Raw genomic sequence first — 27,472 nt, 5'->3', positions numbered from 1 at the left:
GCACTCTGCATTGGTCCTCACAAATGACACGCTATCCTCGAATTGCAGAGAGGGCGCTTTATAGCTGATCCAAAGGCTATGGTGGGTGGTTTAAGCCATTTTATATAAATATATATTTTAATATGTCTATGAAACTCATCCAAAAATAACTTGAAAGGAATACGCCGTTCACATCTGGTTTTTATATTGTGGCTTGCGGAAAAGCAGAAAAAGCAGGAGCTTTATAATTCTTTACTTACAATGGGAGTGAAGCCTCAGAGTGCCCTCTTCAACTTGTTTAATGAGTAATGCTGGTTTGGCAGTGAACTAGTACTACTAGTTTATTTCTCTTTCAAAGGCAGAACATGACACTATTTTACCTCTGAATGAGATTGATGAGGCTTAAAGATCATTCTGGTGTCCAACTATGAATTTATCTTAGACCTAGAGCTTCAGTGGTAAGCGGCAATGATCCACCTGTTGAAAAATTGATGGCAAAAATCATAAATTCCTTACTGAGGCAATTATACTCACTGAATATTGTTTTCGAATGCTTATTTTTAGTTTCTCATGGAGAATATTATTCCCATTTGACTCTTGTTGTTTGTGTCTGTTCAGACCAATGTATTTTTACATTGCAAGTTGACCATGATAATGCTGTTATATGTTATATTTAGCATTTAGTGTTCAGAAAAGATTGTTTGTTGATTTTTTGGCACAATATAAAATAATAAAATAATTATTAGTCATTGTAGTTGTAGTATTAAATATTAATAATGCACATTACATTTACTGTGTAATAATAATAATTAGTACATTTTTAATCGTGATTAATCACATAATTGTCTGCGATTAATCGCAATTAATCACATTGTTATGCACAAAATTAATAATGCATTCTAAAGTAGTGTACTGTGCACTTTTTTCATTTTAAGTACTGCTATATGAACAAAAGTGTAATAATATTTGGTTTGCAAACACTTTAACATAATAGCAGTTAAAATATTTCTTGTAGTCTAAATCTCAACTTTTAACAATAATGTAATTAAATTAAATATAAAACAAGCCATTTGTCACTGCCGGGACATTGAGGTTTTTATAGAAAATATTTTATAGTTTTTTAATAGAAAAACAAGTTATGCTCCAGCCTCGATCATAACATTATAACAGACACCTTCCTATTAGAGACCTGCATGATCGGGTGCCCCAACGCAGCAGAGTGTGGCGCGGGACAACACTTGTACGGGAGAATAATTATGGAGTGCTCACACTAGGCAATCTTAACTGTGGCGGAGTGCGTTTGACCCCAAAAGCCTGATTCGTTTGACTAGTGTGATTGCTCCGTTTAGCAGTCCCTGGCTCGGTTGGAAGAGGTGGGCAAGAGCACAGTTCAGATATAGATCAGTGAGTGAGCGCTAACCACACCAGAGTGCAGATCTTCTGATACGTGCTGCATGATTGTGTGAATATTTCTGAGCGGCAAAAGCAATAGATCTGTAAAACAATATATTGTGTGAGGGACGTGTGTTAACAAGTTAACAAAACAATTCCCTCCCTCAACTGTGTTGAGCGTGTCTTCACGTGAAATTGGAAACTTCCTATTTCCAACATATAAAGTCATGATTACAAGCTCGTTGCATTCTTTTCTGTTAAAAATAACAGTGGACAGTGGTTTGTGAATGTTGATGCTAAGCCTAAATATTTTGATCAAGAGCATCCCCTCCTGTGACCCATGATTTGTCTGTATGTGTATTCAGAGCCAGTGAGCAACTGACTTTCATAATAATAAAAAACTTTGTTAACGCACGATAAAATAATTGTCAGCGTTAATCAATTAATGCGATAATAACGTGTTAACTAGCCCAGCACTTATAATAATACAGCATAATAGTGATGAGAAATCAGAAATATGAGTGCAATTTAGGAATGGTGATCCCTCCTTTCAATTTAAAGAGCAGATTAGCTGTTTTTGGTTCCTTTAATAAATAAGCTTTAATTTTCCATGTGTCTTTCACAATTTAGAGGTATCATTGTTAGGATGTAACATGTGCAGTGTGTGTGTCTCTGCACCTGCAGTGTGACTCTTGTATAGCCCTGCCTGTCTTCCTCCAGCTGGCAGTGATTTGTTCATATGTTCAGATTGAGCAAATAGCTGCAGTGTGTTATTACTGTCAGACTCAGGCAGTCCCATAATACCCCTCTGCCACAGGAAGCTGCAATCTTGCAGAAAAGGTCAGCTGAACCAATTACCTCCGCCTACCATTTTCCCCTTAGTGAGTCCCTCTGAGCGTCCCGCGCCCACTCCTTCCTCACAGGCCCCCCGGTATTTGAGACAAGCAGTTAAAGACTGTCATTTGGATGTTGCAGCTGTTGGACATCGTTCCCTCCTCCTCGACTGCATATTTGTGAGGGTTTGTCCTCATTGAATATTGTTTTTGAATGCTTATTTTTCCATTCCCATAAAGATTAAGAAAATTTTATTTTCATTCTTCCATCCCCTCTCTCTCTCTCTCTCTCTCTCTCTCTCTCTCTCATTCTTCTCTCTCTCTCTCTCTCTCTCTCTCTCTCTCTCTCTCTCTCTCTCTCTCTCTCTCTCTCTCTATATATATATATATATATATATATATATATATATATATATATATATATATATATATATATATATATATATGTATAGGACACCAGTTTGTCGGACCACATAAAAGCACAGGCTTCCTTCATTAATCATCAGCTTTGCAGCATTGACCCTGTTCTCCTTACCTCAGCATCTTCAGAAAAAGATTTAAGAGTAGACATTCCCTCTCTCTCCTTTTCTTTTTATCTCTCACTCTTTTTCTGTCTTTCTCAGAGTGCTGTATGCAGGGTCCAAAATTTAAACTTGTCAAGCACCAAACACAAGTTTAAATGGGTTTTGGCGAGTAAATAAAATTGAATTATTTACCGTTTGGCCACTAACTTGATTATAAGATGCATTATTTAAACTGAATTGTAACAATGCTAGTCAAACTGCAATAATAGAGTCACAGAAAGCACTTTCTAAATAAAATATCTAATACGACTTGAGCCTCAATGGTGAAACCTAAATGAAATTACATTTTATTCAATAAAAGTAATGTCAAATTTGTCCACCATGGCTCAATGTTTTTCCAACATTTCCTCTCAGCTCCCGATTCACAAACTGTTTTTGCTTTTTGACACCTGGCGGCTATGAAAATCTAAACCCGCTGTTGCATTTCTTCTCTGTTTTACCCTGGCGCTCATCCATCTAGTGGGTCTGTAATGAATTTAGATGAACACTGATATTCCTAAGATTTGAAGATAACCCATTAAAACTTTCCCAGTGGATTCATATCCATGCAGGCCCGGGGGCCAGTGCGGGCCACCAGACTGCTAAACACTTAAAGAAACCCCTCCCTATCAGTCTCTCACTTTCACACACACTCTTCTTCAGTCTGACATTCTCATTCAGCTCTTCTCTAGATGTTAAAGACTTATTGACTGGCTGTGATGGCCATGGTCAGGATCAATAACTCTTATTCCGACAGCTCTCACACTCATCGGAGACAGAGAGAGATGCAGACAGAACAGGAGTTTTGTAGAGGGAGTTTTATAGAGATTTGCATTCACTGTTTGTTTCTCAGCAGAAAACAGATCAGCATTGAAATCAGAGCTGTGTAACTGATCAGCCGTGCTGGAGAGAGTGACAGAAAATGATACACAGGATTAAACGTTGGCAGAGATATGATCAGAATAACAGGCCATGATGTCTGAGACACACACTTATCGATTGTGCTGTGTTACATTATGTTGCATTGTGCTGTGTTGGATTACCTAATGTTGTAGGATGCACAATATATCTGTAACATATTAGTGCTTTTCAAAATTTATTTTGGATATTAAGCAGTTGTGCAAGATGATTTCCTCTAATTTTACATTTAGATTAACTTTTTGTCATCTAACACTCACTTCAAATTATTTAATGTTGAACTTTGCAGATCTTTTATCTAATTTATGTGTAATTTGTATGTTTAAGTAATTTAAGTAAATTAACAATGTGTATTCTTTCTTCATGGTACCAACACCAAAACGCATAAGATTGTCATGCGTGTCTCGTTAGTAAAGCCGGTTCTGTGATTAGTGGTAAATGTCCATCACCTGCTTTCAAATGGAATGGCACTTAATGGACAGTCACAGAGCCGTAGTTCGTTGACAAGCTACGCAATATCGCCTTCATAATCGCATGCGATTAATCTGCGATTATGAACGCGATATTGCATAGCTTGTCAGCCTATTGCATCCTTGTTGTGTTTGTCTGCTTTAGATGGTTTTGTACTGAATTATTGTTATGATGTGTTATGTTATGATGATCAAAAGCCTGGAGTGAGTCTAAAATCCATTTGGTCTGAGGACTCTAGTCAGTTCAGTATTTTGGGCATTTGGTTGTTGATTGATTTCATTAAGTTTTTGCGGCCCAGAATTTGCAGCATGGCTACATTTTGGTTATCCACTGTTTAAACAGTTAAAATACAGAACAAAACTTTGCCTGTTTTTTTTTTTTAAGAAAATGTAACACGAAGGTGTTCTGAGTGTTTTTAGCAGGATGCTAGTGTGCTGTGGTTGCTAAAGTCTTCTGAAATATTCCTTATAGGCCCAGAGCTAAAAAGAGCCCTTGACCAGGTCTCTATATTTTTGTCCCTGTATAAATGGCTCAATTTCCTCCTGTAAATCCAGAGGATTTCTTTTGCCGTTTGATCACTTTTGAGGCAGCTCTAGTATATCTCTCACCAATAAGTTCAATACTTTGCTCGACTTATCAAACGTTACCATGAAAGTGTTCCAGGATGGTGTGCGGTTATACAAGATTCATAAGGGCTGCTTGTGGCTGAACGACTCGGTTTCATACTAAATTCCAAAGTTGCAATGTAAAGGCACAGCTCATAATTGTTTCAGTATTTCGGCAGACTCAGTGGCCCTCGATCCATCAGTCTCATTGGCTCTGCGCTGAGGGAAAAAGCACCTCTTCCTCTCAGTGATGGAGAACGCTGGGGTGTGGTATGACAATGTCTCCTACTTATCTCTGATATACTTGACTGCGTCTTTGTTTTTCTGTATTTTTTTTTTTTTTTTAATATTTAATATTTCACGATGAAGAAGTTGCCTTTTATGTTTACAAATAATAATTTAATGCTGCTTGCATTTCAAGCCATTAAAATAATTGTTATTGATATGCAAGATATTGATACTTATTTTGCCTTTTGTGCTCACAAAATTAGATTAAAACAGATATTGTAAAATATTATGACGGTTTAAAAGAGCTGGTTTCTATTTGGATATTTTAAAAATGTAATTTAATTCTGTGATGGTAATTAGCATCATCACTCCGGTCTTCAGGGTCACATGATCCTTCAAAAATCGTTCTAATATACTGATTTGTTGCTCAAGAAACATTTCTCCATTTTGATACAGTAATGCTTTTGATGAAAACTGATTTTGATAAATTGATGCATTTTATATATATATATATATATATATATATGTGAAAAGTTACATATAACAATGAAAAGCTTTTTTTTTTTTTCTCCACAAAAATTTGTGTGCGATCACACACATGGTGACCTTAATTATCTGATGAGGTGTTTTGAGCAATTGGAAAGTGTTGAGTTTCTTTGTGTCGATGTGCAGGATTTCTAGAGGAACATTCTGAGCTCAGCTGCAAACTATATGTTTATTTTCTTCTGGGTCTGCGAGAGTGGAAGTTCACTCACTCTTCCTGCCATGACTAACTGTGTAATACCTCATGTTGTTATTTAGCTGTTAGTCACTCTAATGGCTGAAGCCGTGCACAGGAATGTCTTTCACGTAAGGTCATTTCCACAGCTCAGACTTTCTCTCTGACTTTCGTTCTCTGCCAACTCCAACTTTCTAAATCTTCAAAATCGCTGCCAGCCATTTAGCAGCGGCCATTTGCCTCTTAGTCTGTCTCTCTCTTGCTCTCTCTTCTGCCCTGAATGGAGAGAGTTGGCACATGGGCAAGCTGGCACTCTTCAGTACAGTTACTTATACTTTGTTCTTGCTTGAGAAAAAGAGGGAGGGATAGAGTGAGTGTGAGAGATAGAGAGAGGGAGAGAAGGCAGAAAGAGCGATCTAAAATGGCTGCCAATGGCAAACCTCCTCTCTGCTCATGAAATGTCTGCCAAAAAAAAAAAAAACTTAAATGGCTGTGTCGATGTCTGATTCCTGGCTTGAAATGTAGCTTGTATGAAAAGAAATAGAAACAACTTTCACTGGAAGTAACCTCACCTTTACTGCAGTGACGGTTTTAGTATGGAAAGGACAAAAAGTTTTTAAGCGCGGAGCCATTAAATCATCAAGATGCTAAAGAAATTACACCAAGTAAAAATGATGGTTCTGTTGAGGGGGAAGGAAGCAGTCCTCTTGATATGTCAGAGAATATTTCTCGGGTTACTAATCGACTAGACTTACGTGTCCAGATCACACATTGGGTTGTAGTCCAACTAAGGAAAGCTACCGAAGCGTTTCAGAGTTTGAGCACTTTACAAAATGGCGAGCTTGAGAGAAAATGGACGTTGTACAAACACACTTTCATTGCATCATATTTTCCGTCTGCATTTCTACTTTGTTTGCAGAAGCGATTCTTCTGTTATTTACGTTGTGAATGTTACTTGCATTCTCCCTCAGATTTATGTGGAAAAAATAGTTTTACGATTGGATTAGATTGAGTTTTTTCATTATCGTGTCACTTTTTGAGAAAACGCCTTACAAAATGGCAAACATTTACTCCATGGACCACGAAGAAAATGGCCGTCGTTCAAGTACACAGTCTTGCATCATATTTTCCATCTGCATTTCTACTTTTTCTTTCTGGACTAGGGTCGAAAACGAAATGAGGAGCTCTTGGTTGAAGCAACTCCTCTCTTATTTACATTTTAGGTTTTGGTGTCTTCAGCTTCACGGGTCCTTTTGGACACTGAGATGTGTCAGAGGCGCTCGCTGTCAATTCCTCCCTCAAACTGACACTTTTATTTTTCCTTCCCTCCGATTCTCATTGCCAGAGATTTGGTCTGAGGGCTGCCTGCCTAGAAACCGGCGCAGCTTTTGGCAGGAGTGTACGGGACTCTGAAGACAGTCGTGGAGGAGAAAAGCCGAGGGAGAGAGAGAACTGGAGCGTGTCCCTCTGTGTAGCTGGCAGCACTAATCATCCTGGCCTGCGAAGAATCGCAGCGGTGACAGACATGTTTGTTTATGTTTTGTGTTGGGTTATTTTTTATTTTTTATTTGCCGCGCTTTAAAGCATTGCTCATCTTCTCTGGAACAGACTTCAGACCTCTCAGCATCCATCTGTCTCCTACTGTTTAAGGCCTCTCCAATTTTTCATTATCAAAACATTGAGTATTATGGCCCGGGTCCAACCGCTTCCTTTGGAATGTCATTGAACTTTTGAAGATTTGTAGGACTCTTTTTTTCAAGACCATGTGTATTTTACTTCCAACAACATAATTAGGCTGCACTTTGCACATATATTTTAAGAAAAAATTTCATATTTCCTGGCATCATTATCCAAGTGGGCGAGACTAGTTGTGATGTTTAAGTCAACATAAAATAACTTTTTTTTCTTAATGCACATTCCCTGCCTTATCGTGGTTTACTCAGGGTTTATTTCAACGGTAAAAAATATTGTGTGATCTTTAATTATTATGAAATGACTTTGTTTTCCTGTTACATCACAAATGCCAATACTTTTATTGTATTAACTGTTAAAAAATAAATATAAGAAATTGCAATTGTGTTGATGCTGCTTGTGTGTTTTCATGTGTTTCTTGAGCAGTAGTTTGCGGTCGGCCTCTGAGTCCTGCAGGCCACAAAGAGTGTGAGATTTGTAATGAAGCGTTGCATTCAGACGTGTGCAGCCGGTCGGACTCTCCTCAGCTTTGAACTGGCAGTGGCATGCATCCCATCTGATAGGGAGCTTTCTTATTTATTTATCCAGCTTGAGCTTTTTTACTGGCTTTTCTTTGAACGCCTGCCAGAGTCCTTGCGGTAACCCCTCTATTCTTTCATTCCCTATTGAGAAAATCCTCTGCCGCTGCTTGACTCGAATTCGTTTTATGTGTTTATCTGCGTTTTCCCTCACATCCGTGTGGCAAAGAGCTGGAACGCACACAAATGGGAAGGTTTTATGGTTGGATTAGGTTGTTTTAGCATTATTGTTGCTTCAATGAGTTTACACTTTGGCAATACAGTCCCTGTGCTCTGCCAGGGAAGAGGGTTCAACAAGATTATGTTCGGCCTTGCCAAACAAGTTGAAAAGAAAGAGAATATTTTGCAGCACTTTGATACGGTGTGTTTCTCATTTACAAGGCTTATGAGCCATTTGGCCGAGCATCAGCTCGTCAGGGTATCAGAACGCATGGCTGTATCAGTAACCTGTGAGTGATTTGTTTAAAACATACAGAGTGTTCGCTTTCTCTGTTGTTTATACAGAAACATGTTCTTCTGTCAGATTAGCAAAGCTATAGCTGACATGATTAACCACACGCTGACATGTCAGAGGTTTCTGTTCACTGAACATACACTTGAATTTAGGAAAGACTTACAATCTTGGACTCAACTTTTAAAGGTGATGATACACGAGGAGACTATTTTGAGTAATGTTGCTTGGGTACTTTTGCATTGAGAATGGGCAACAAATTTCTGGATACTTTAGGTTGGTCATGGGTTCTGTGTCTCACCTGGGTGCCTGTCGACAGCAACATTGCTCGAAAATTTGCCCCATGTGTCATAACATTAATGCGCTGCAATTTGCTCATTATTGGCATTTATTAAAATGTACCACATATAGAATCAGAGTAATCATTCAAATGCTTATTATTTGTATGTTTTATGTCCATATTCTGCTGGTGTAATTGTACCAGTAATTCAGATTTTCAGATAGCCCTGTAAAAAGATCCGTGAATTTAATCATATATTTTATCCAGCAGAAAAAAGTAATTTTTTTTATAATCAGTGGTGTACTGGTTCCTTGAGAATTGGGTATAGTCTTAATTTATGCTCTTTAATTTATGTTAAATTCTGTAATTTATGTTGTTATTTTCCTATCTCTTTTAATTGGCTGAGAAATCAAATACACCGCTGGAAATGAACCAATAGTAACTTTTATTAAAAGAAAAAAAAAAAAAAATTTATTACAAAATAAGGCTGAAGATATATTTTATAGTTTCTAAAGCCAACTGTAATAAATTCTATGTCAATTAGCACTGCATTATTCAGATGCTTTTTATTACCTGGAGAAGCAATGTGTGTGTTTATTGTCTTCATGTTTCATCAGTTGACATGTTTCTTTTTATTCAGCATAGCTACAGCATATTTTGCTTTGGCAGCAATAGCTGGTTGCCTTTTTCCATATTAGGGATTTCCTGGCATCTCATAAATTATGACTTCTAGGAGTCTGTTTTGGACTTTCTGCGTGAGGGCGCCCTCTGGCTCTTCCCATGTGAATGAAACACTCTGCATGAGAGTGTTTATGCCTCTGTACTGACTGCATCACTGACTTTACTGGGTGTTTGGAGAATATTTGCAGTATTTGTCAGGCCAGTCGGGGCCTGACTTGTACAACATATCGGCATTTAACTTAAGGTCAACAGCCTTTGCATCCTGTCATGTTATTTAAGAAATATGTGCAATATTATGATTAATATTTTTTTCAATATAAATTAGGCCTAGTCTTTCACTATAACATATAATAATTTGGTTCAGTGCTTCACATAAAACCAAATGTTTAAGATTGCAAAGCATAAAAACTCAAGGTAAATGAATGCAACATTTAAGGTCTGATCCACCATAGTGAAAATTGTGCAAAATCTGAATATTGACCTGAATTCTCCAAGCCCCTTCTTCTTTATATATCTGTTAAGAGAATCTGCTGAGTTGAGGTCTAATGCCTCTCTCTCTCTCTCTCTCTCTCTCTCTCTCTCTCTCTCTCTCTCTCTCTCTCTCTTTTTCTTTCTCAGAAGCTGAACAGAGCAGTAGTCCTCGCACAGGCATTGGTTCAGATCAGGAGGACAGTCGAGCAGCCACCATGGGTAAGAGAGCACATGTACACACACATTCACACGACCACGTGTACAGGAATACTTGCAGTACACATGCATGTACTGTGTGCTGCAGCATACAGTGTGGTGCAGTCCTGTAAACGTCCTCTCCTGCACTATACAAACATCCTGTTTATACAACGCTACCTATATGCACGGCTTCAAACCAATACCCACACACTAAACCTCTTTCTCTATCTTTGCCCAGTTCATTTCACACTCCTACCCACGTTCCCCTGTTTCAGCAGAGCTAGTCTGAAATGCCAGCACTTTATTATGCATTATGTGTAAATAAAAGTCAGTTTGGGGAAACGTGCGATCAGGACAGTGGCTTTAGTCACATATTCAGTCCTGCTCATAATGCTGTAGTATTATTATGGGATGGGTGGGATGGCTGAGGTACTTTACTGTGTCCATTGGTAACGTTTAAAATAGGTTTGTCAATCGCTTTCAAATTTTAGTTTAATTTCAATATATATATATTAATATTACATACTGATTAAATGTATGGTTGTGGTAAGGCGATTGTGATATACATTACTGTTGAAAAGTTTGTAGGCAGTAAGATATTTTTATTTGAAAGAAATGAATACTTTCATTAATAAAAGTGACAGTAAAGAAAGTATTGCAAAAGATTTCTGTTTCATATGAAAGCTGTTTTTCTCTACAATCAGCATATTAGAATGATTTCTGAAGGATTGAGAGACACTGAAGACTGGAGTAATGGCTGATGAAAATACAGCTCTGCCATCACAGGAATGAATTACATTTTACATTTATATTAAAATATAAAACCGTTATTTCACAATATTACTATTTTTTGTAAAAAATAAATCCAGCCTTGATGTTTTTATGCTTATTAAAATTCTGTATTTATTGCACATATCAATATTTTCAACAAAACAAAAAAACACACACAAATGAAGGTGATTCAAAAGAAACTTTAGCTGATGAGTGAAACACTGTATCTGAAAGTTCCTGTTGTTTGTAATTCACTCCAAGCCGCGTCTATTGGCTGAACAGCCTGAGCTTATGTAAAACTTCTAAATGCATTCATTTAGTAGATGCTTTTATCCAGAATGACTTTAAAATGAAAACTAAATTCAATTTCTTTGTGCGTGAGATGCTGGTGATATCCTTGTGTTGGAAAGTTCCATCATTTATTCCATGTTTTCTTTATCTGTTTAACAGATGCTCCAGAGTTTCAAGATAGCTTCATAACTTCAGGCGTCTTCAGTGTAACAGAACTGGTGCAAGTATCAAGAAGTGAGATGCTTTTATATTTTATATACTATACTTTATTCGAATTTCAATTTTTGTGTGAACTGTCCCTTTAAAAGCATCTCTGGGAGACCGATGCATTTTAGTGAATGATTTTGTCTGAGTTTCTAGCCTTTTTTTTCTTGCCTTCACATCTCATCTGTCCCTTCCCACCTCCCACATAGTCCACATAGCAGGCGCAAGCGTCAGTTTCACAGCCGTTTTATGTCAGGTTTGACAGTTCCTCATTAGAAGGAAAGGAATCCTGCCAGTCTGTCCAACGTAATTGATTGTGTTTAACTGAAATTATTTTCTTCTTCTTCTTAGTTGCCTTATAAATGAGTCAAGTAAGCAAGACCGCTGTGTATCACACCACACACCTGTGGGCAATCACAGAGTTTTACAAGTAACAAACAAACTGTTAGATCGCGAATGGATGCTAAGAGCTTGAGATTAATTAAATGTCTTTATTGTGCATTATGCAATTTCATCAGCATTAACCAACATTCTCAAACCAGGTATTTTTTTTTTTAGTCCTACACAATATTTGATATAAGTGTTCATATACTGTAGTTCGCAGTCATACAGTACGTGCTGGAACAATAAGCCCATTGTTCATACTTTGTATTTACATACAACACATTCAGGCATAACTGAACACACACAAAATACAGCCTGTCCATTAAGCCCGAGCAATCACTGTGCAGCTGAACACACATTCATACACAGAGTAATGCAACGATATTAAGAAAGAGGTCAGCTCAGGTAAAAGCAGACATGCAGTGGCACAGATTCATAAGCTTCACGTGGGCTTAAACATTAATGTGTGAGATTACACCCAAATAATGCAAGTCGTGCTTCAAACCACTAGTTTACTGTACACTAGATAACAATCACTTTTCTGTGATAGTCTATTGTAGACTAGATAACAATCGGCATTGTTAACCATGTGAGTAAAGAGACAAAGACACGGCTCAACACCAAATATTCTTTTATGTGAAGGTGCTAAGGGATTCATAAGGATGTGAACTACAGTTTTTATTGTTCCGTACAAGCAGTAATGAGTCATGGCCTTGATACAGTGGAGGTATCAAAAGCTAGTTCTCTGCCATGGTATTTTGATATTTTTTATGGTACTGAATGATTACTATTTTCCTTTACCACAATATTTACATGATACCTAATAAAGAATATTATGATAATTCAATGATACAAGTTCAATAACATTATATGGCATTTTATTGATACCATATCCAAAAAAAAAACAAAGTACTTTTTAGTCATTGTTGCGATAGATACATTACCATATAAAGGTTTGGGGTCAGTAAGATTAATTTATTTTAAAGAAATGTATACTTTTATTCAGCGAGGATGCATTAATATGATCAGAATTGACAGCAAAGAGATTTATAGATTTAGAATAAATGCTGTTCTTGTACAAAAATATCAAGCAGCGGGATTGTTTTCAAGATTAATAATAAGACAAGTTTCTTGAGCGCCAAATCAGCAAATTAGAATGATTTCTGAAAGATCATAAAGTTATACTGAAGACTGGAGTAATTCTGATGAAAATGCAGCTTTGCCATCACAGGGATAAACTGCATCTTAAAATACATTAAAATAGAAAAAATTCAAATGTAATATATTTCACAATATTGTTTTTACTTTGGTTTTGATCAAAACAAATGCAGCCTTGGTGGTGAGCAAATATTATCAACTCCAAACTTTTTAATGCTAGTGCATGTTATATATATATAATATAGTTCTACAGCAGTTTTTTTGTTAACTGTTTCATGCTTATCATAACATGTGTGTGTGTGTGTGTCTGTGTGTGTGTGTGCGCAGCACCGGTGGTGACGGGTACGGGGCCGAACTTTTCTCTCGGAGAGCTGCAGGGTCATCTTGCTTATGATCTGAACCCTTCAGGGGTGGGAATGAGGAGGACCCTTCCCAGCACCTCCTCTAGTGGGTAAGTACACACTTCTCCACCATCTACCTGCAGCAGGTTCACCTCCTCTTGTCAAAGCCACTGTGTCCTTCAGCTACTTTTGACTGGTGACTTTTGACCTGTGTTTGTGCATGCATACGTACAGTAAAGAATCAAAAAAAGACACAGAAATTAAGCCACATCTGGTTATCAAAATGCAAAATTAAAATAAGGAATCCATCCATGTCCAGCTTTGATAAGTCATGAACATCCCCTGATTCAGTCCAGTGGTTCAGTCTGATGTTAATTAAGGAGTGAACCAGATACTTTACCAAATTGTCCACAGTTGTTGTCAAATTTTTCTTTTCAGTGTCTGATTTATGATGCCCTTTAAGTAATGACCTTTGATCTTTTTCAAAAGGCACTGTGATTTTTATTTATAAGATCTATAGAATACTTTTATTCAGGTATCATATATGTATTTAATGTAGTTTACTTTCCCTAACTGAAAAAATATCTGTCCACTGTATTAAGTCCATTTGCTCGCTGAGCATTTAAGTAGGAATTTCCATTCAACTTAAAGACTGAAGTAAATGTGGCAAGCATGTAGGATTCTAACATAATTTACATATATTTTGTCACGGGAGCCAACGACAGACACAGTGGGCGTGGCGTCAGGCCTCGGAGAGGCTTTTATTAACAGAATTTTTATTTTTATTTTTATATATGTATCGGAGGGTTAACTTTGATTTAACTTTCACGTCTGCTTCAACAAAAGCTGTAGTGGCATCCAACCCAGTTACCTCAAGACCAGAACCAACAGCAGCTACACTGTTGAAGATGTTTGTACGCCAGCTGTTGTTTTTGAGTTTGGTGGTCCTTTGTGTTGCCATGAATGCAACAGCCTGCAGCAGTTGCTGATTGGTTCAAACCAGAATTTGTTTGGCCTCTTTATCCGAACCAGGCTGAAACTGTGGAGCATGTGAGATTTCAGGGAGGTTAGACAAGGCTTTGAGAGTTTTAAATGTACCTGTCAGCATCTCTCCATGATAAATGTTGGCTGTTAACTATTTCTATATTGGCTGAATTAGACAGAGGGAGCCCGAGGCATTTTGAGCTCAATACACCAGTACAGCTCGGTGACAGTAACATTTGTCATGTGTGTGTCACGGCAAAAACCACCCCAGGCAATGCACAAAGCTGAATAAAAACATTGCAAAACTAAATCCTTACATGCACCTGGGAAAGATGGGTGAGTGTAAAAGAACACGGCCCCTCACTCTGGTCTGCTGAGGGCAGTTTATTTGATTTATCTGCTTTTGTGGTTAGCCAAAGCCTCAGCCCTGATTAATGCATTTATTTTCTATTAAACGCACTGCAAAGCTAAAACAAAAGGTGAATTTTGGCAAACTGCTCATCGTAGCTAAGTGCCTGTAAAAAGCCGGTCCAAAGGAACATCCATAAGACACGTCCAGACAGTTTAGGAGAGCATTTGTTCATCTGTGTGAGAAATAAGATTTGACTAAATGCTTGGCTCTGTTATTAATCTTTTCCTTCTCTTTCTCCTTACACAGAAGTAAGAGACACAAGTCTGGATCCATGGAGGATGATATAGACACCAGCCCAGGGGGCGAGTACTACACCTCTCCCAACTCCCCTGCCAGCAGTTCACGCAACTGGCCAGAGGAGATGGAAGGAGGTGAGCCTTGTGTTTGATCTTACAATACAGCATTTTAACATAGAAATACAGAGTTGCAAATGGAAATTAAAAGTTTCATTTGCTTTGCTTTCATTAAAGGTTCATTCCATGAACTCATTGGGCAATAACTATAGAACTGGGCCATGAACTTATTACAGGGACAATCCCTCTGGAGCAACCTGGATTAAAGCACAATGGTGACTTATATTGATTGTACCAGCAATCTTCCAGTTTCCTTGATCCTTCACTACACCAACCACAATGACATTCTTCTTATAGATAATAGATTCAAGATTTTCAGTGGTTTTAAGTTATTATATTAATAGTTTTAACTATTTAATAGTTGCAGCCTTTACAGATTACCATACAAACATAATGACATAGAAATGCAAATAATTTGTAGGAGAATCTTCTTCCTGCTGTCAGTATGTGTACAGATGGAACTGAAATGAGATGCAGTGAATAGTGTGAGAACTAATCGATTTGTCGACTAGTGGGTGCCTACTGTGCATGGAGTTCATTTTTGTAGCACTTTCAGATAGTGAATGACAAACATATCAGGTTTTCAGCTGCAGTAGAGGAAGTCTAAAATCACAAGCTTAGACTGAACTTGGATTTAAATTTCCTCAGCGTATTGCCAAACCCTAATTAATTCATGAACTCTCTTTTTTGTGAAAGTTTGCAGAAAGCTGCACTGCATAGTGCACTCTACACTGTACTGTTCTGTACCTCGGAGCAGTATTTGCTGTTTTTTATACTGACAGAGGCCTATTTGCATGGTTATAGTACGGTCTTTGACCTTTCAGTTGTCTACTCCTCTGCAAATATAATTTTTCCATCATCTTCAGATCTTCATGAAGCATTTCTTAGTAAATTAATTACAACTAGAATAACTGGGTTGGCTGGTTTACTGCTGTGCTCATCATGCAAATTTGTGGCTTTGTTTTGAGGCATTTCGATTTATGTAGTCATATGGAAGAAATACATTGGGAATAACACAAGTCTGACAGTGCATATCAGAATCACCTGTGATGCTAAAGCATAACCAATGAATGAAAAGGTATCAAGAATCACTGCCTTCGAAGCTGTGAATAGCTGAGGGGTTTTGACAGCCATCAACCAACCATAAAGATCTTTAAAAAATCATTTAAGACAGGTATTTTTATGCTGAAGCAGCTCTACTAAGTTCAGATCAAGTAGGGCAAGCAGTAGATATAGAAACCATACTGTAATCCACCTCTCTTGTATTAGGGGAAGTTTCTATGAGCAATCTAAGTAGGGAAAGTTCCGTTTGTGGGAGCAAATATAGGATGTGTGGTTCATAGGTGCAAATGCAGTGTTGATGTTAGTTCATTGTTTGTACTGAAACATATTCCATTTTGAGTGATCTTGCATGGTGTGCTTTTAATAATATGTCAAATTAGAGTTCAATGGAATGCTTTGGTCTAAAACCTAATGAACTGTCTATGGAGAGAGCAGTTTAAGGTAACATACTAGACTCCTGATAAGAAGGCTGTTTATTTGAATTATTTTGCCTGATAGGATAGCTTGTTTTGACCGGATTCTAAGGCTTGTATGCTTTCTGGAGAATGTAATCCCATAATGCATTGTTACGAGCTCTGAACACAAATAAATCCCAGAGACTTCTTTTAAAACATTGCAAAATCTTACCCAAATTTTTGAACGGTTGTGTAAATATAGTTATGTGTGATATATGATTATTACATAACCATTCAAAAGTTTGAGGTTGGTAAGATTTTTTTTATGTTTTTGAAAGATGTCTCTAATACTTACTAAGGCTGTAGTTATTGAATCAAAAATACAGTAAATATTGGGAAATATTTTTACCATTTAAAATAACTGTTTTATAATAAAACATATTTATGAATATATTATTTTTCAATGTTGAAAGATACATTAACAGTTTATTGTAACTGAAATTATTTTACCCATTGATTAATTTACCTGTTATTTTTGTTTATTAAGAGTATTGCGCCATTAGCTTAGAAACATGCTAACGAACATGAGGTTTTAAGATGGTTAAGACTCAGTTTTGTTTAGGAAGTAGGCCTAGGAGGCAAGGCAGCTTGTTTTGAAAGAGAGCTAAAATGCCTTAAATAAAAAAAAAAAAATTACATGCATTTTCAATTAATTTGCATGCATTAAGTCATACAGTTTAATATTTATTAATGAGCAAAAATGTTTCAAATTTGTTGCTCCAGATCAGCGTTAAAACCTTATTGTGAGATTAGAAAGGTGCTGAGTTGCTGTTTCACACCTTGCATAACATCTGACTTCTGTCACACCCTTGTGAATATACATTAACCCTCCAGCCAAAACTGTTGCTTAAGATCTCAGGAGACCTTGCTTCACCCCTCACTATTGATCCATAGCCAGCTTGAATCTGAAATCCATGTGTATGAAGTATCAGCACTGGTCTCATATCAGCCTCTAGGACAAATGCCATCACTGTACTCACAGTTGAACCCCCTGCGATGGACCAACCCTGCCCACTTAACTTCCTGTCTTGACATTCCTAATGAGTTTCTCTTTAACAATCTCCCAGCTGATTGCTCTGGTCTCATGCACCTTTGGTTTAAGCTCTGAAGGATAAAATGCGGAACTGTTTCCATTAATGATTCATCATGTCCCTCAAGGAATGTTTCACTCAAAAATGGAAATCCTGTCATCATTTACTCACCCTCATGTCATTTCAAACCTGTTTGACTTTTTCCGTCTGCGGAACATAAAAGAAACTTTAAAGAACGTGGGAACCCATTGACTTTTAATGTTCGGAAGAAATATACAAATATGCTTTTGTGTTCCACAGAAGAAAATAAGTCAATCTGGTTTGACGTGACATGAGGGTGTGTAAATGATGAAAGAATGTTCATTTCTGGGGGAACTATCTCTTTAAATGGCACCCTAAAGCCGCAAACAATATGAAAGAATGTAGAAGATCTCCACATATCCTCCTTTAAAAACAAGGCAGTTTCTTTAAACTTATTAGTAAAAGCTTCCATATCGGCAAGGTTCTAAAAAGATCACTCTGACATCCATATGGAGACTGTATCTTTACTTTGACCTTAAATAACCGATGCAGATCATTAGCTACAGACTTGTTTTCCCATAATCCCATACGTCTGGCTGCAGAGAAAGAGTGCATTTTCTGCATTGCACTGCTGCACTGTTAAAACTGTGGTTCTCTCGTCACACTGCACCTCCTTGTGGTCAGCTGTGGTAACTAGAAGCATTTGCTGTGACCTGACAGAAGCATCGAGAGCGACCACGCATTGCTCAATAATTAGCTGACTAAGCTTTCCTTTAGATTTAGAAAAGTTATCCTTGTATAGAACAATGGAGCTGAATGTGCAGTATTTCATATAAGCGAAGCACACGCTCTCCTCTCTCTCTCTCTCCTCCATCTCTGTCTACTCTTCTCTCTTTCTCACACAGGAATCTCCCCTACAGTTAAGAAGACAGAGATGGATAGTCCATCTCCTCAGGAGAGCTCTCCACGTCTCAGCTTCACACAGCACCACAGACCTGTCATTGCAGTGCACAGCGGTGAGGGGACAACACACACGTGCAAATATCTGTCTGTTCTGTCATCACACGCCTGCACACACAAACACAGCAAATGACTAGCTGGGAGAACAAATATACAAATTCTACTGTTGACTAATATACAAATATACAATTTCTACTGTTGTGTTTAGTTATCCAAACTGTCTCCTCTAATATCAACATACAGTATCATGTACAACCCACTTATATAAGGCTCTGTAAAAAAATCAACATGATTTGCGATTCTCATTGTATTTTGAAACCTTAAATTTTAAGTTTTTGGGATGAAATGAACTAGAAAAAATGTAGGGGCTTTATTTTAGCCATCAGGAAATGTTTAGATGGTGAAAAGTGGGAATAATATACCAGAATTGAGCCACTCTTCGTCTAAAAATAAGTGGTCTAAATAGTTATTTGGCTACTGGGTAACACTTTCTTAAGGGATGTCAGCAGAAAAAGAAAGTTATTACACTTTGATGAAAAATTATAAAGTCAAACCATTTTTTCCTTGGGAATAACATTAATTTTTCATGTTGAGACCAAGATTGTGCATTAAAGTAAGTAGTGACAGATTTTTCCTTCTGTGTTGTGAAGTACATTTGCATGAAACAGATTATTGAAAAAAAATACTTGGTTTTATATATTGGCTGGAGGCAGATCTGAATGCATGTGAATGTAAGAAAGGTTCTTGTGAAACATATGAAACATGCACAGATAAATGATTCACAGTTTAATTGGGCTGAGACGAGAGTACTGTCAGGTCATTTCTTATAGTAGTACAGTGACCCGTCGTCTCCAGAGCCTCACAGCTAGCTGAGTTATGCTCAAACAATTAGTCTGGATGGATGAATTGGTGGAGCGTGTCAGCCATATGCTGCCTGCACTCAAGCTGATATTACCTCTGCCGGGCTTTGTCAAATGTGTTACAGCATACAAAGTGTTCTGTAGAGACTTATGATTGTTAAATATGACAGGGAGGTGTCATCTCAACAAAGAGCTCTTTAATTATGATGTTGGTTATACACTATGCAGCTTAATCAGATGTGTAACTAAAATGCAAGGCATGAGCGTTATCGTTTTTGTTTATATACAGGTACACTAATGTTTAAATGTTATGGGATTGGTACGATTTTTAAAAAATGTTTTTGAAAGAAGTCTGTGAAGAAGTATGCTCACCAATTTATTTTTGTAATTACTCCAGGCTTTAATGTCACATGATTCTTCAGAAATCATTCTAACATGCTGATTTGGTTCAAAGTTGAAAATATTAACGTAATAATAGTATTATTTCAGTTTTTTAGGGTTCTTCAATAAATAAAAGCTCGGAAGAACAGCATATATTTGAAAATGAAATATTTTGTAACATTATAAATGTATTTACTGTCACTTTTGATAATTGAATTCATCCTTAAAAAAAAAAATCTCACTGATCACAAACTTTTGAACAGTACTGTTCTTTGATGATGTTATTTAAAACTACATGCCAAATATTGTTTGTTTCAAAGCTGAAGTCCACAGGTATTGATTTTGACAGGAATTATTAACAGAATAATTACAATTCTGTCATTCTTTACTCACCCTATTGTCCTTTCAACTTGTAGGACTTATTTCTTCTGTCGAAAATAAAATGAGATATGTTAATAAATGTTCATGCTGCTCTTTTTCATACAATAATCAGGAACTGAAAAGTACTAAAAAGTAGTAAATGCACCAATTGTCTGTCAGCAGATACTTCCAGTAAATAAGGCATTATATCGTTATGTCTTTCAGGTCTCTCTCGGAGTCCACATCCCTCCTCGTCTCTGCACTTCCCAGGCGCTCCTATTCTCCCCCAGACTGCCTCCACCTACTTCCAGCACACGGCCATCCGGTACCCCCCACACCTCAGCTCTCAAGACCCGCTCAAGGATCTTGTCTCTCTGGCCTGTGACCCGTCCAATCAACAGCCCAGCCCAGTAAGATCATCGCATTGAGCAAGCTGATACACTTTATATAGACTTCAGCTTTCATTCACACTCTAACAATCATATATGAGGGTACGTGAAAACATATCCAAAATTACCCTATCACCAGCATCACTTGTTTAGCTCAACCAATCAGCAGCCATATGGTCCCTTACATGAGCCAAGCACAGCTCGGAGCCTGCCATGTAAATTCATATTCAACACTGGATTTGTTAGTATGCCAAATTAAAAAGGAGTTGAATTTGTACGTAAAGGGGTCATATTTCCATGACAGTCAAAAACTGTGTGGAATAAAACAGCAAGTCTGATTGACTTAGTGGATGCTGCTCATTTGATATGCAACAGGAGCATTTATTAAATGGACAGTTCACCCAAAAATTAATATTGTGTCAGAGTGGAAGTCAGTGGTAACCAAAGCTGTCTGGTTACCAACATTTTTCATTAAACTTCTTTTGTGTTAATCAGAAGAAAGAAATTCATACACGTTTTGGAACGACATGAGTATGATGAAATAATGACAGAATTTTCATTTTGAGTAAATTATCCCTTTAAACTTTTAAAAAAGGATCATTTAATTCTTCAAGCCAAGTAAATGTAAAACAGCAAAATTTTGGTAGAAAAAAAAATAACATCAGTGGACTTCGGAGAGACATTTAAAGGGGGGGTGAAATGCTATTTCATGCATACTGAGTTTTTTACACTGTTAAAGAGTTGGATTCCCATGGACAAAGTTTCAAAAATTAAGTTGTACGTTTGACACAAGTTTGTCACAAGTTTCGGAAAGTTTTTTTCGAGTATGGCTCTGTGTGACGTTAGATGGAGCGGAAATTCCTTATATGGGTCCTAAGGCACTTCTACCGGAAGAGCGCGCGCTCCCGTATAGCAGAGCACTGAGAGCACAACAGACATTCACTGATCAGAGCGAGAGCGTCGCGAAAAGTCACAAAAGAAGTGTGTTTTTGGTTGCCAGAGCAAGACAACCCTGCACAGATTACCAAAAGAAAAACAGCATTAAGGGACCAGTGGATGGAGTTTATTTTTACAGAGCATCAAGTTGTGCAAGTGTTTGTGTTTGTTCCCTGCATTTCGAAGATGCTTGTTTTACAAACAAGGCCCAGTTTGACGACGGATTTGCACATCGTTTATTTCTTAAGGATAATGCAGTCCCAATGAAAAAGGGTCAAGATCGTGTGTTGGAACCGCATGCGGTGAGTAAAACGGCTTATCTCTGTGTTGTTAACTTAGCTGTCGGCGTGTAAGCACATCAAGTAAACAACATGCGATGTTGTCATCAAACTGCACGAGTAAAACTGCTTCAAATATCTCTGTGTTGTTAACTTAGCTATCGGCGCGTAAGCACATCAAGTAAACAACATGCGATGTTGTCATCAAACTGCACTTTCCACATGTACAGCTTAAAAAAAAAAAAAAAGACGACAAAGTGGAACTTAGTCATTTTCCAAAACGCTAAGCAAATATATATACAGTTTCAGTACATACCACATAGAGACATTGTTGCTGATGCTGCTCTTTTTTAAATTTCAGCCTCTGGATCTGATTCTGGATCATAAATATACGCTGAATCTGACTGTTAGCCATGGTTTGTTTTGGTTGGTTTTGTCCTCACGGTAATGTCACAGCTTCCAAACGCTATCAAAGCAAAAGCCTACTGGCGCTCGTGATTCTTTAGCTCCGCCCACACGTCACGCCTACAGACGCTCGTGTTTTTCCGGGAAAAATCGGTACAGACTATCTTTCTCTTATGAATATAATAAAACTAAAGACTTTTTGGAGTTATGAAGGATGCAGTACTACTCTATAGGTACTCAAGATTAACAGGATATTGAGTGAAAACGAGCATTTCACCCCCCCTTTAAATAATAATAAATCCATGTTATGACCCCTTTAAATTAAACCAGAAGGGATTAATTAGGAGATTGACTGCTTGCTTCCTGCATCTGCATTATGTATTTGTGTGTGCAAGTGAGAGAGAGTCAGACAGAGATATGAGAAAAGAGACAGATAAACATGCCATCATGTGCCCTACATGGATCGTAGCCCGTGTAATCTAAACCAAAAAAGAGCTGACCGCTGTCTTGTAGAAGCATGCAGCCTCGACCCGGTCAGATTTCACCCTTTCCGTTAAAGCAATCTGCAGTCTAGATACAAGCATCGATAAGCCCTCTTTCCTTCACAACTGCTCAAAGACAACAGATGAAAACCTATTTGGCTGAGTATACAGGTGTATTTAACTTGAAGCAGCGCTGTGTAGACTGATCATTGTATGACATCAAAGTATCATGACCGCTATAGAGAGCAGACGCTCCTTATGCTTTCGAATCATTCTCGTGGTACTTTGATGTCATACACCGATCGCTCTGTGCAGTGCTGCTTCAAGCAACCTTTTAACTTATCAGGGGCATGGCTACAAGCTGAGTGGGGTTTGGGCTGTACCCATTCAAAAACACTGCTTGTTTGAAATTTTAGTGATGTTTAACTGAGAATGCTTGTTTCAACTTAAAGTTGATCTTAAAAAAAAACACTAATGAGCTTATCAAATGTATACAGTGAATGAAATGCCAGTTTACATAAAATGAACTGATAAAATGTTAACCTTGCCAAATGTAAAAATATTAATATGCCTAAATTCTCTTTTGGCATTTAAAATGATTTATTTTAGTTTTTAGTGTTTCATTTTTTATTTATTTAGACCAACAGCTGGAATTGGCCGTTTATTGGTTTTTGGTCAATTATTGGTTATTGGTACATGAAAATAAAGATCAAATTATCAGGTAAAATGTCTATATATATCAGCGCATCCCTAAGCACTTTAAAAATTATACATTCAATAAGGTATGACAGCATATGTTTTTCCATTACTTAAACTCAAATTAAAAAGTTATTGAAAATAATTTAACCAATTTCTCTTCATTTTTACACAAGTTACCCAAGATGCAGAATTTTTTAAGTTAGTTTAATATAATTTAAGTTGAAATAACGTGTAACTTTTTAAGCTGAAGTGCATGGAATTTTTTTACAGTGTATTTTGCATTACAGCGGTAGTGTCATATATTTAAAATATATGCTAAAAAAACTTTATTTGAGTGTTATTTCTTCTCATTATGACATAATGTTCCGGATGTCATCTGAGTAACATCACTGACTCAACAGGGTGATCAGCTCTGGAAAGATTCTGCTTGTTCTGACTGTAGACCAGGAATACGCACTGGCTGGATGGCTTCATTCTGACAGTGATTTGCAGAACTACACAAAGTGTGAACGGCTTCTCACTTTATCCTCAGGGGTGCCTGTAGGAGAGTCAAATGCCATTTCCACGTCAGGCAGAGAGAGCGAGAGAACAGGAAATACAGCCAAGAAGGAGGAGGACTCTGTGTCTAGGGGTGTTGCTGATGTTGGCACAAATATGGGGGAAGAGATAGAGACACACACATTTATGAATCTTGCCCTGTGTCAGCCGTGCCCCGCAGATTCTGCAGACTCATTGAAATTCCCCCTACTGCAGTCTGACCGTAGCCAAGCAGTCACAAAGAACAGCCGCACCGGCCCACAATGCCGCTGACTCACTCACCAGCTATTGTTGTGCAGGGCAGTGAGTGTGCAGTTTTACTCCGAGGGAATGCAAACAAGAGCCAAACCCTCTGAGAGACAAAGAGAACATGATGGAGGGTTTTATGGATTTGTGGCCATGGTAGAACGATAGAACGATGCATAATGGTCCGTTCGCTAGAACAGTGTGCACAACGTTACTCTGTTTCTTCCACATAACTGCTGATGGCAGGGGGAGGTGGAGATATGTGACTGGACTTTCAATTTTCATCAGATACCAAGTGATTTCTTCCACTTTAAAAAATTGATTAGCTAAAGAAATTAAGTACTTCAGACAAATACAGCTTGTTTGGAAAAAAATCTGCTCCTTCGACAATCCACAGCAGCTCTTAAATGTTACATGCAAATTTAGACATCAAAATATTATGCTTTTTAGTATGAAAAATGAATAATTATTTTGAGATTTCCTAAAGACTACATTATTATTAAAGTATACGTTTGCCAGTTTTCAACAAACTTTGTATTGTTACAATGTCAGTAGTGTAAATGAATAATGTGTATTCTTTCTCTGTTACACACACCCATCTCCGCTTACAGACAGTTGGATTGAACCCAATGTATTATGGGTGTTGAAATTTCTTTCCCTTTTTGCCAATGGGAATTCCACAGCCCTTTTATTTATTTATTTATTTTTCTAGTCATTAAGCAACTTTTTTCTCTCTTTCAAATATCAACAGAGATAGTTATGTACTGTTTTTAATTGTCTATGTAACTATTGGCGTAACAGGATTTATTATCTGTAACGTAGGATCTAATTTTCAAATAATAAATAGAATATATCACTGGCAATGCCAAGGTCATGCATGAACTGATGAATACTTTGTATACGTTGAATGCAATGTAAGTAACTTAGGATATGAGCATCTGCCATTTATTACATAAAAGTAACATGAAATAATTTTTACAGTTAACTGTGCCCTCATTGTCATGCATTTTTATCAGTGTCAGTTTTAACGAGTTTGAAATCTTTGTGGCGTTACATTGCACTTTTCCAATTAAGTTGGAAATTCCAATTTTTAAACTGAATGGAACACTGCATTAGTTCACCAAAAATATTATAGAACTGTTAAAATCTTCCATGATGTCAACCATGATATTTAGCTGGTAGTCCTAAATATGCAGAGATCTTTTAGCATTGAAGAAAAAAAAAAAAAAAGAGCTAAAGAGAGAGTAAGACAAACACAGAGACAGTAGATGCATGTATTATGATGTTAGCTGTGTTGAGGCAGTGAGGTATCCCTCCCCACAGTGGCTGACTATTGCCCTCTCTTCCTCTGCAGCTGAATGGCAGTGGTCAGGTGAAGGTATCCAGTCACTACATCACCTCTCAGATGCTGGCCCCCCCGCCACCCCCCGGCCTGCCCCGTTTGACGCTGCCCCCAGAGTCCAAATCCAGCACCACCTCTGCAGACGCAGCTGCCAGCTCACCCACCTCCCCCAGTAAGTGGGACTCTTGCAACCCGTCCATTCGTTTACCCTCTCTGTCCCACCTCTGACCATAGCTTTAGCTATAAAGTCAAGTCAAGTGACAAATAAAAGGCTAGAGTTAAAGGCCAGGATTTAGTAAAGTATACCTTTATAGAGTGATTAAATTAGCAAGAAACCTTATAAACGAATCAACAGATGAAGATGGCTGGCTCAGAGTTAGTGGTCTGGCTCATGTAATGAACCATTTACACAGTCACAAAGACACAACACAGTTGTTTTGGCTGCTTGAGTGGTCGACACATTTTGTTATTTTATCATATCACATTTTATATACATATATTTACTTTATATAATATTAGGCATAATATTATCATTATACAATATACAATTTTTATTAATTTTAATTTTAAATAAATGCAGCATTAGTAAGCATAAGAGACTTCTTTCAAAAATGGTAGTGCATTTAAATGATTTATTTATATTAACAATCAGAATAAACAATGTTTCATATGTTTTTTTAGTTAATTAGCATAACTATAGGCTTTTTACAGTTGGAATCAACGTTGCAACTAGGAACAAATTATATATATAATTATATAAATTATATATATTTTAAAACAGCTTCAAAGTGAACTATCTGCTATTAAAAAAAATGCTGATTACAGTGTGAGAGAGAAACAAAGCAAGTGTCTTTCTATCAGTAAACCCTATAAACAACACAGATACATTTGGATGACAACTCGATCAGCTCTAATGGACCAGTGCTTGCTGCCTTGTCCATTAATCATGCGAATTTAATTATTAATGCAGAGAACAGATCAATATGTTCACCATCCTCTGAGCTGCAGAATCCCTGATGATAAATCGCCTCACTACGCCATCTCACACAGTCGGACTCAATGCTCAGCATGATTATGCAGCTAGAATCACGTCCTGTAATCACGTCAGCTTATCCAAAGGCCCGTTTGATAAAGGTGATTCCTTATTTAATAACAAGACATGGAGCATTTCCAAAGAAACATAAGAAAGCACATCAGCTTCTGTAATTGCTGATAATACAGTTCTTAAGGGATGAAGACGCACATTCACTAACAACAGACTGAATTTACATAAGCAGACAACAGAATGAGCCTACGCCACACAGAATATTTATTTACTCACTCTGATGGTAACAAACTCAGAAACTGTGACTCATTCATTGTCTGTGCGAAACAGATGTACACACTCAAACTGCATTTTAAATCAGTACTGAATATAGTAATATTAAACTGTGTTTTTAACCGCTAAATCCACCGGGAGCCAGATATTGAAACTTGACATTACAGAGATTTGCATCATGTTGAGAATTTCTCATCTTGTTGATGCTCTCACAACTTTATGGTCCCATTTTAATCCAATTTCTCTGTTTTTCTTTCAGCTTACTCTGCTCCCGGGACGCCACCTGCCAACCGCTCCTTCGTAGGAATTGGTTCTCGAGACACTGGCAGTCTGTATCAGGCACAGGTATCACAACACAAACCTCCATGTACATTTTATTCGCATACAAACTCGGGTCATCCACTCTCAAAACAGACACACACAAACACAGACATCAAATTAAATTGTAATGCATATTATAGATTAAACTGAATAACTACATTTTAACTACTGAAAACTTCAACTAAATTCAACCTTAATTTCAAGCAGTACTTGAAAATTTCCCTTGAACCCCAGTGCCTGAGGAAACACTACAGCAGCGCTCGTCTGGACCCTCTGAGAGACCCAAGTCTTCTGTGTTCAATTATAGATCAGAAATGAATAGATACAGGATCTACCGCTGGACGCTCAGCTGCCAAAAGAAACGTAGTCCTTTACATTAAATATAGAGCCAATGTAGATACAACACCTTAACCCATATATGGGTGATTCATAG

The 27,472-nt window shown here is 37.4% G+C and overlaps 1 protein-coding gene across 6 annotated transcripts in view; it reads left to right on the top strand.

Annotated features, from left to right (window-relative positions):
* LOC128018751 (nuclear factor 1 C-type) overlaps positions 1–27,472 on the top strand; it is a 94,614-nt gene that overhangs the window by 53,020 nt on the left and 14,122 nt on the right. For 3 of the 6 annotated variants that reach the window (XM_052604487.1, XM_052604485.1, XM_052604484.1), the window contains 8 exons: positions 10,008–10,079; positions 11,280–11,354; positions 13,194–13,317; positions 14,850–14,974; positions 18,431–18,541; positions 20,312–20,496; positions 25,413–25,572; positions 26,978–27,063. In XM_052604487.1, coding sequence (XP_052460447.1) covers positions 10,008–10,079; positions 11,280–11,354; positions 13,194–13,317; positions 14,850–14,974; positions 18,431–18,541; positions 20,312–20,496; positions 25,413–25,572; positions 26,978–27,063 — 938 coding nt within the window. Of the gene's footprint in view, positions 1–10,007; positions 10,080–11,279; positions 11,355–13,193; positions 13,318–14,849; positions 14,975–18,430; positions 18,542–20,311; positions 20,497–23,676; positions 25,366–25,412; positions 25,573–26,977; positions 27,064–27,472 lie in introns of those variants that run through there. The other 3 variants (XM_052604488.1, XM_052604490.1, XM_052604489.1) reach the window with 3 other exon arrangements.

This window comes from Carassius gibelio, chromosome A8 (genome assembly GCF_023724105.1).
Source record: "Carassius gibelio isolate Cgi1373 ecotype wild population from Czech Republic chromosome A8, carGib1.2-hapl.c, whole genome shotgun sequence".
Classification (NCBI taxonomy): domain Eukaryota; kingdom Metazoa; phylum Chordata; class Actinopteri; order Cypriniformes; family Cyprinidae; genus Carassius; species Carassius gibelio.
This window is presented reverse-complemented; position numbering and strand designations above follow the sequence as displayed.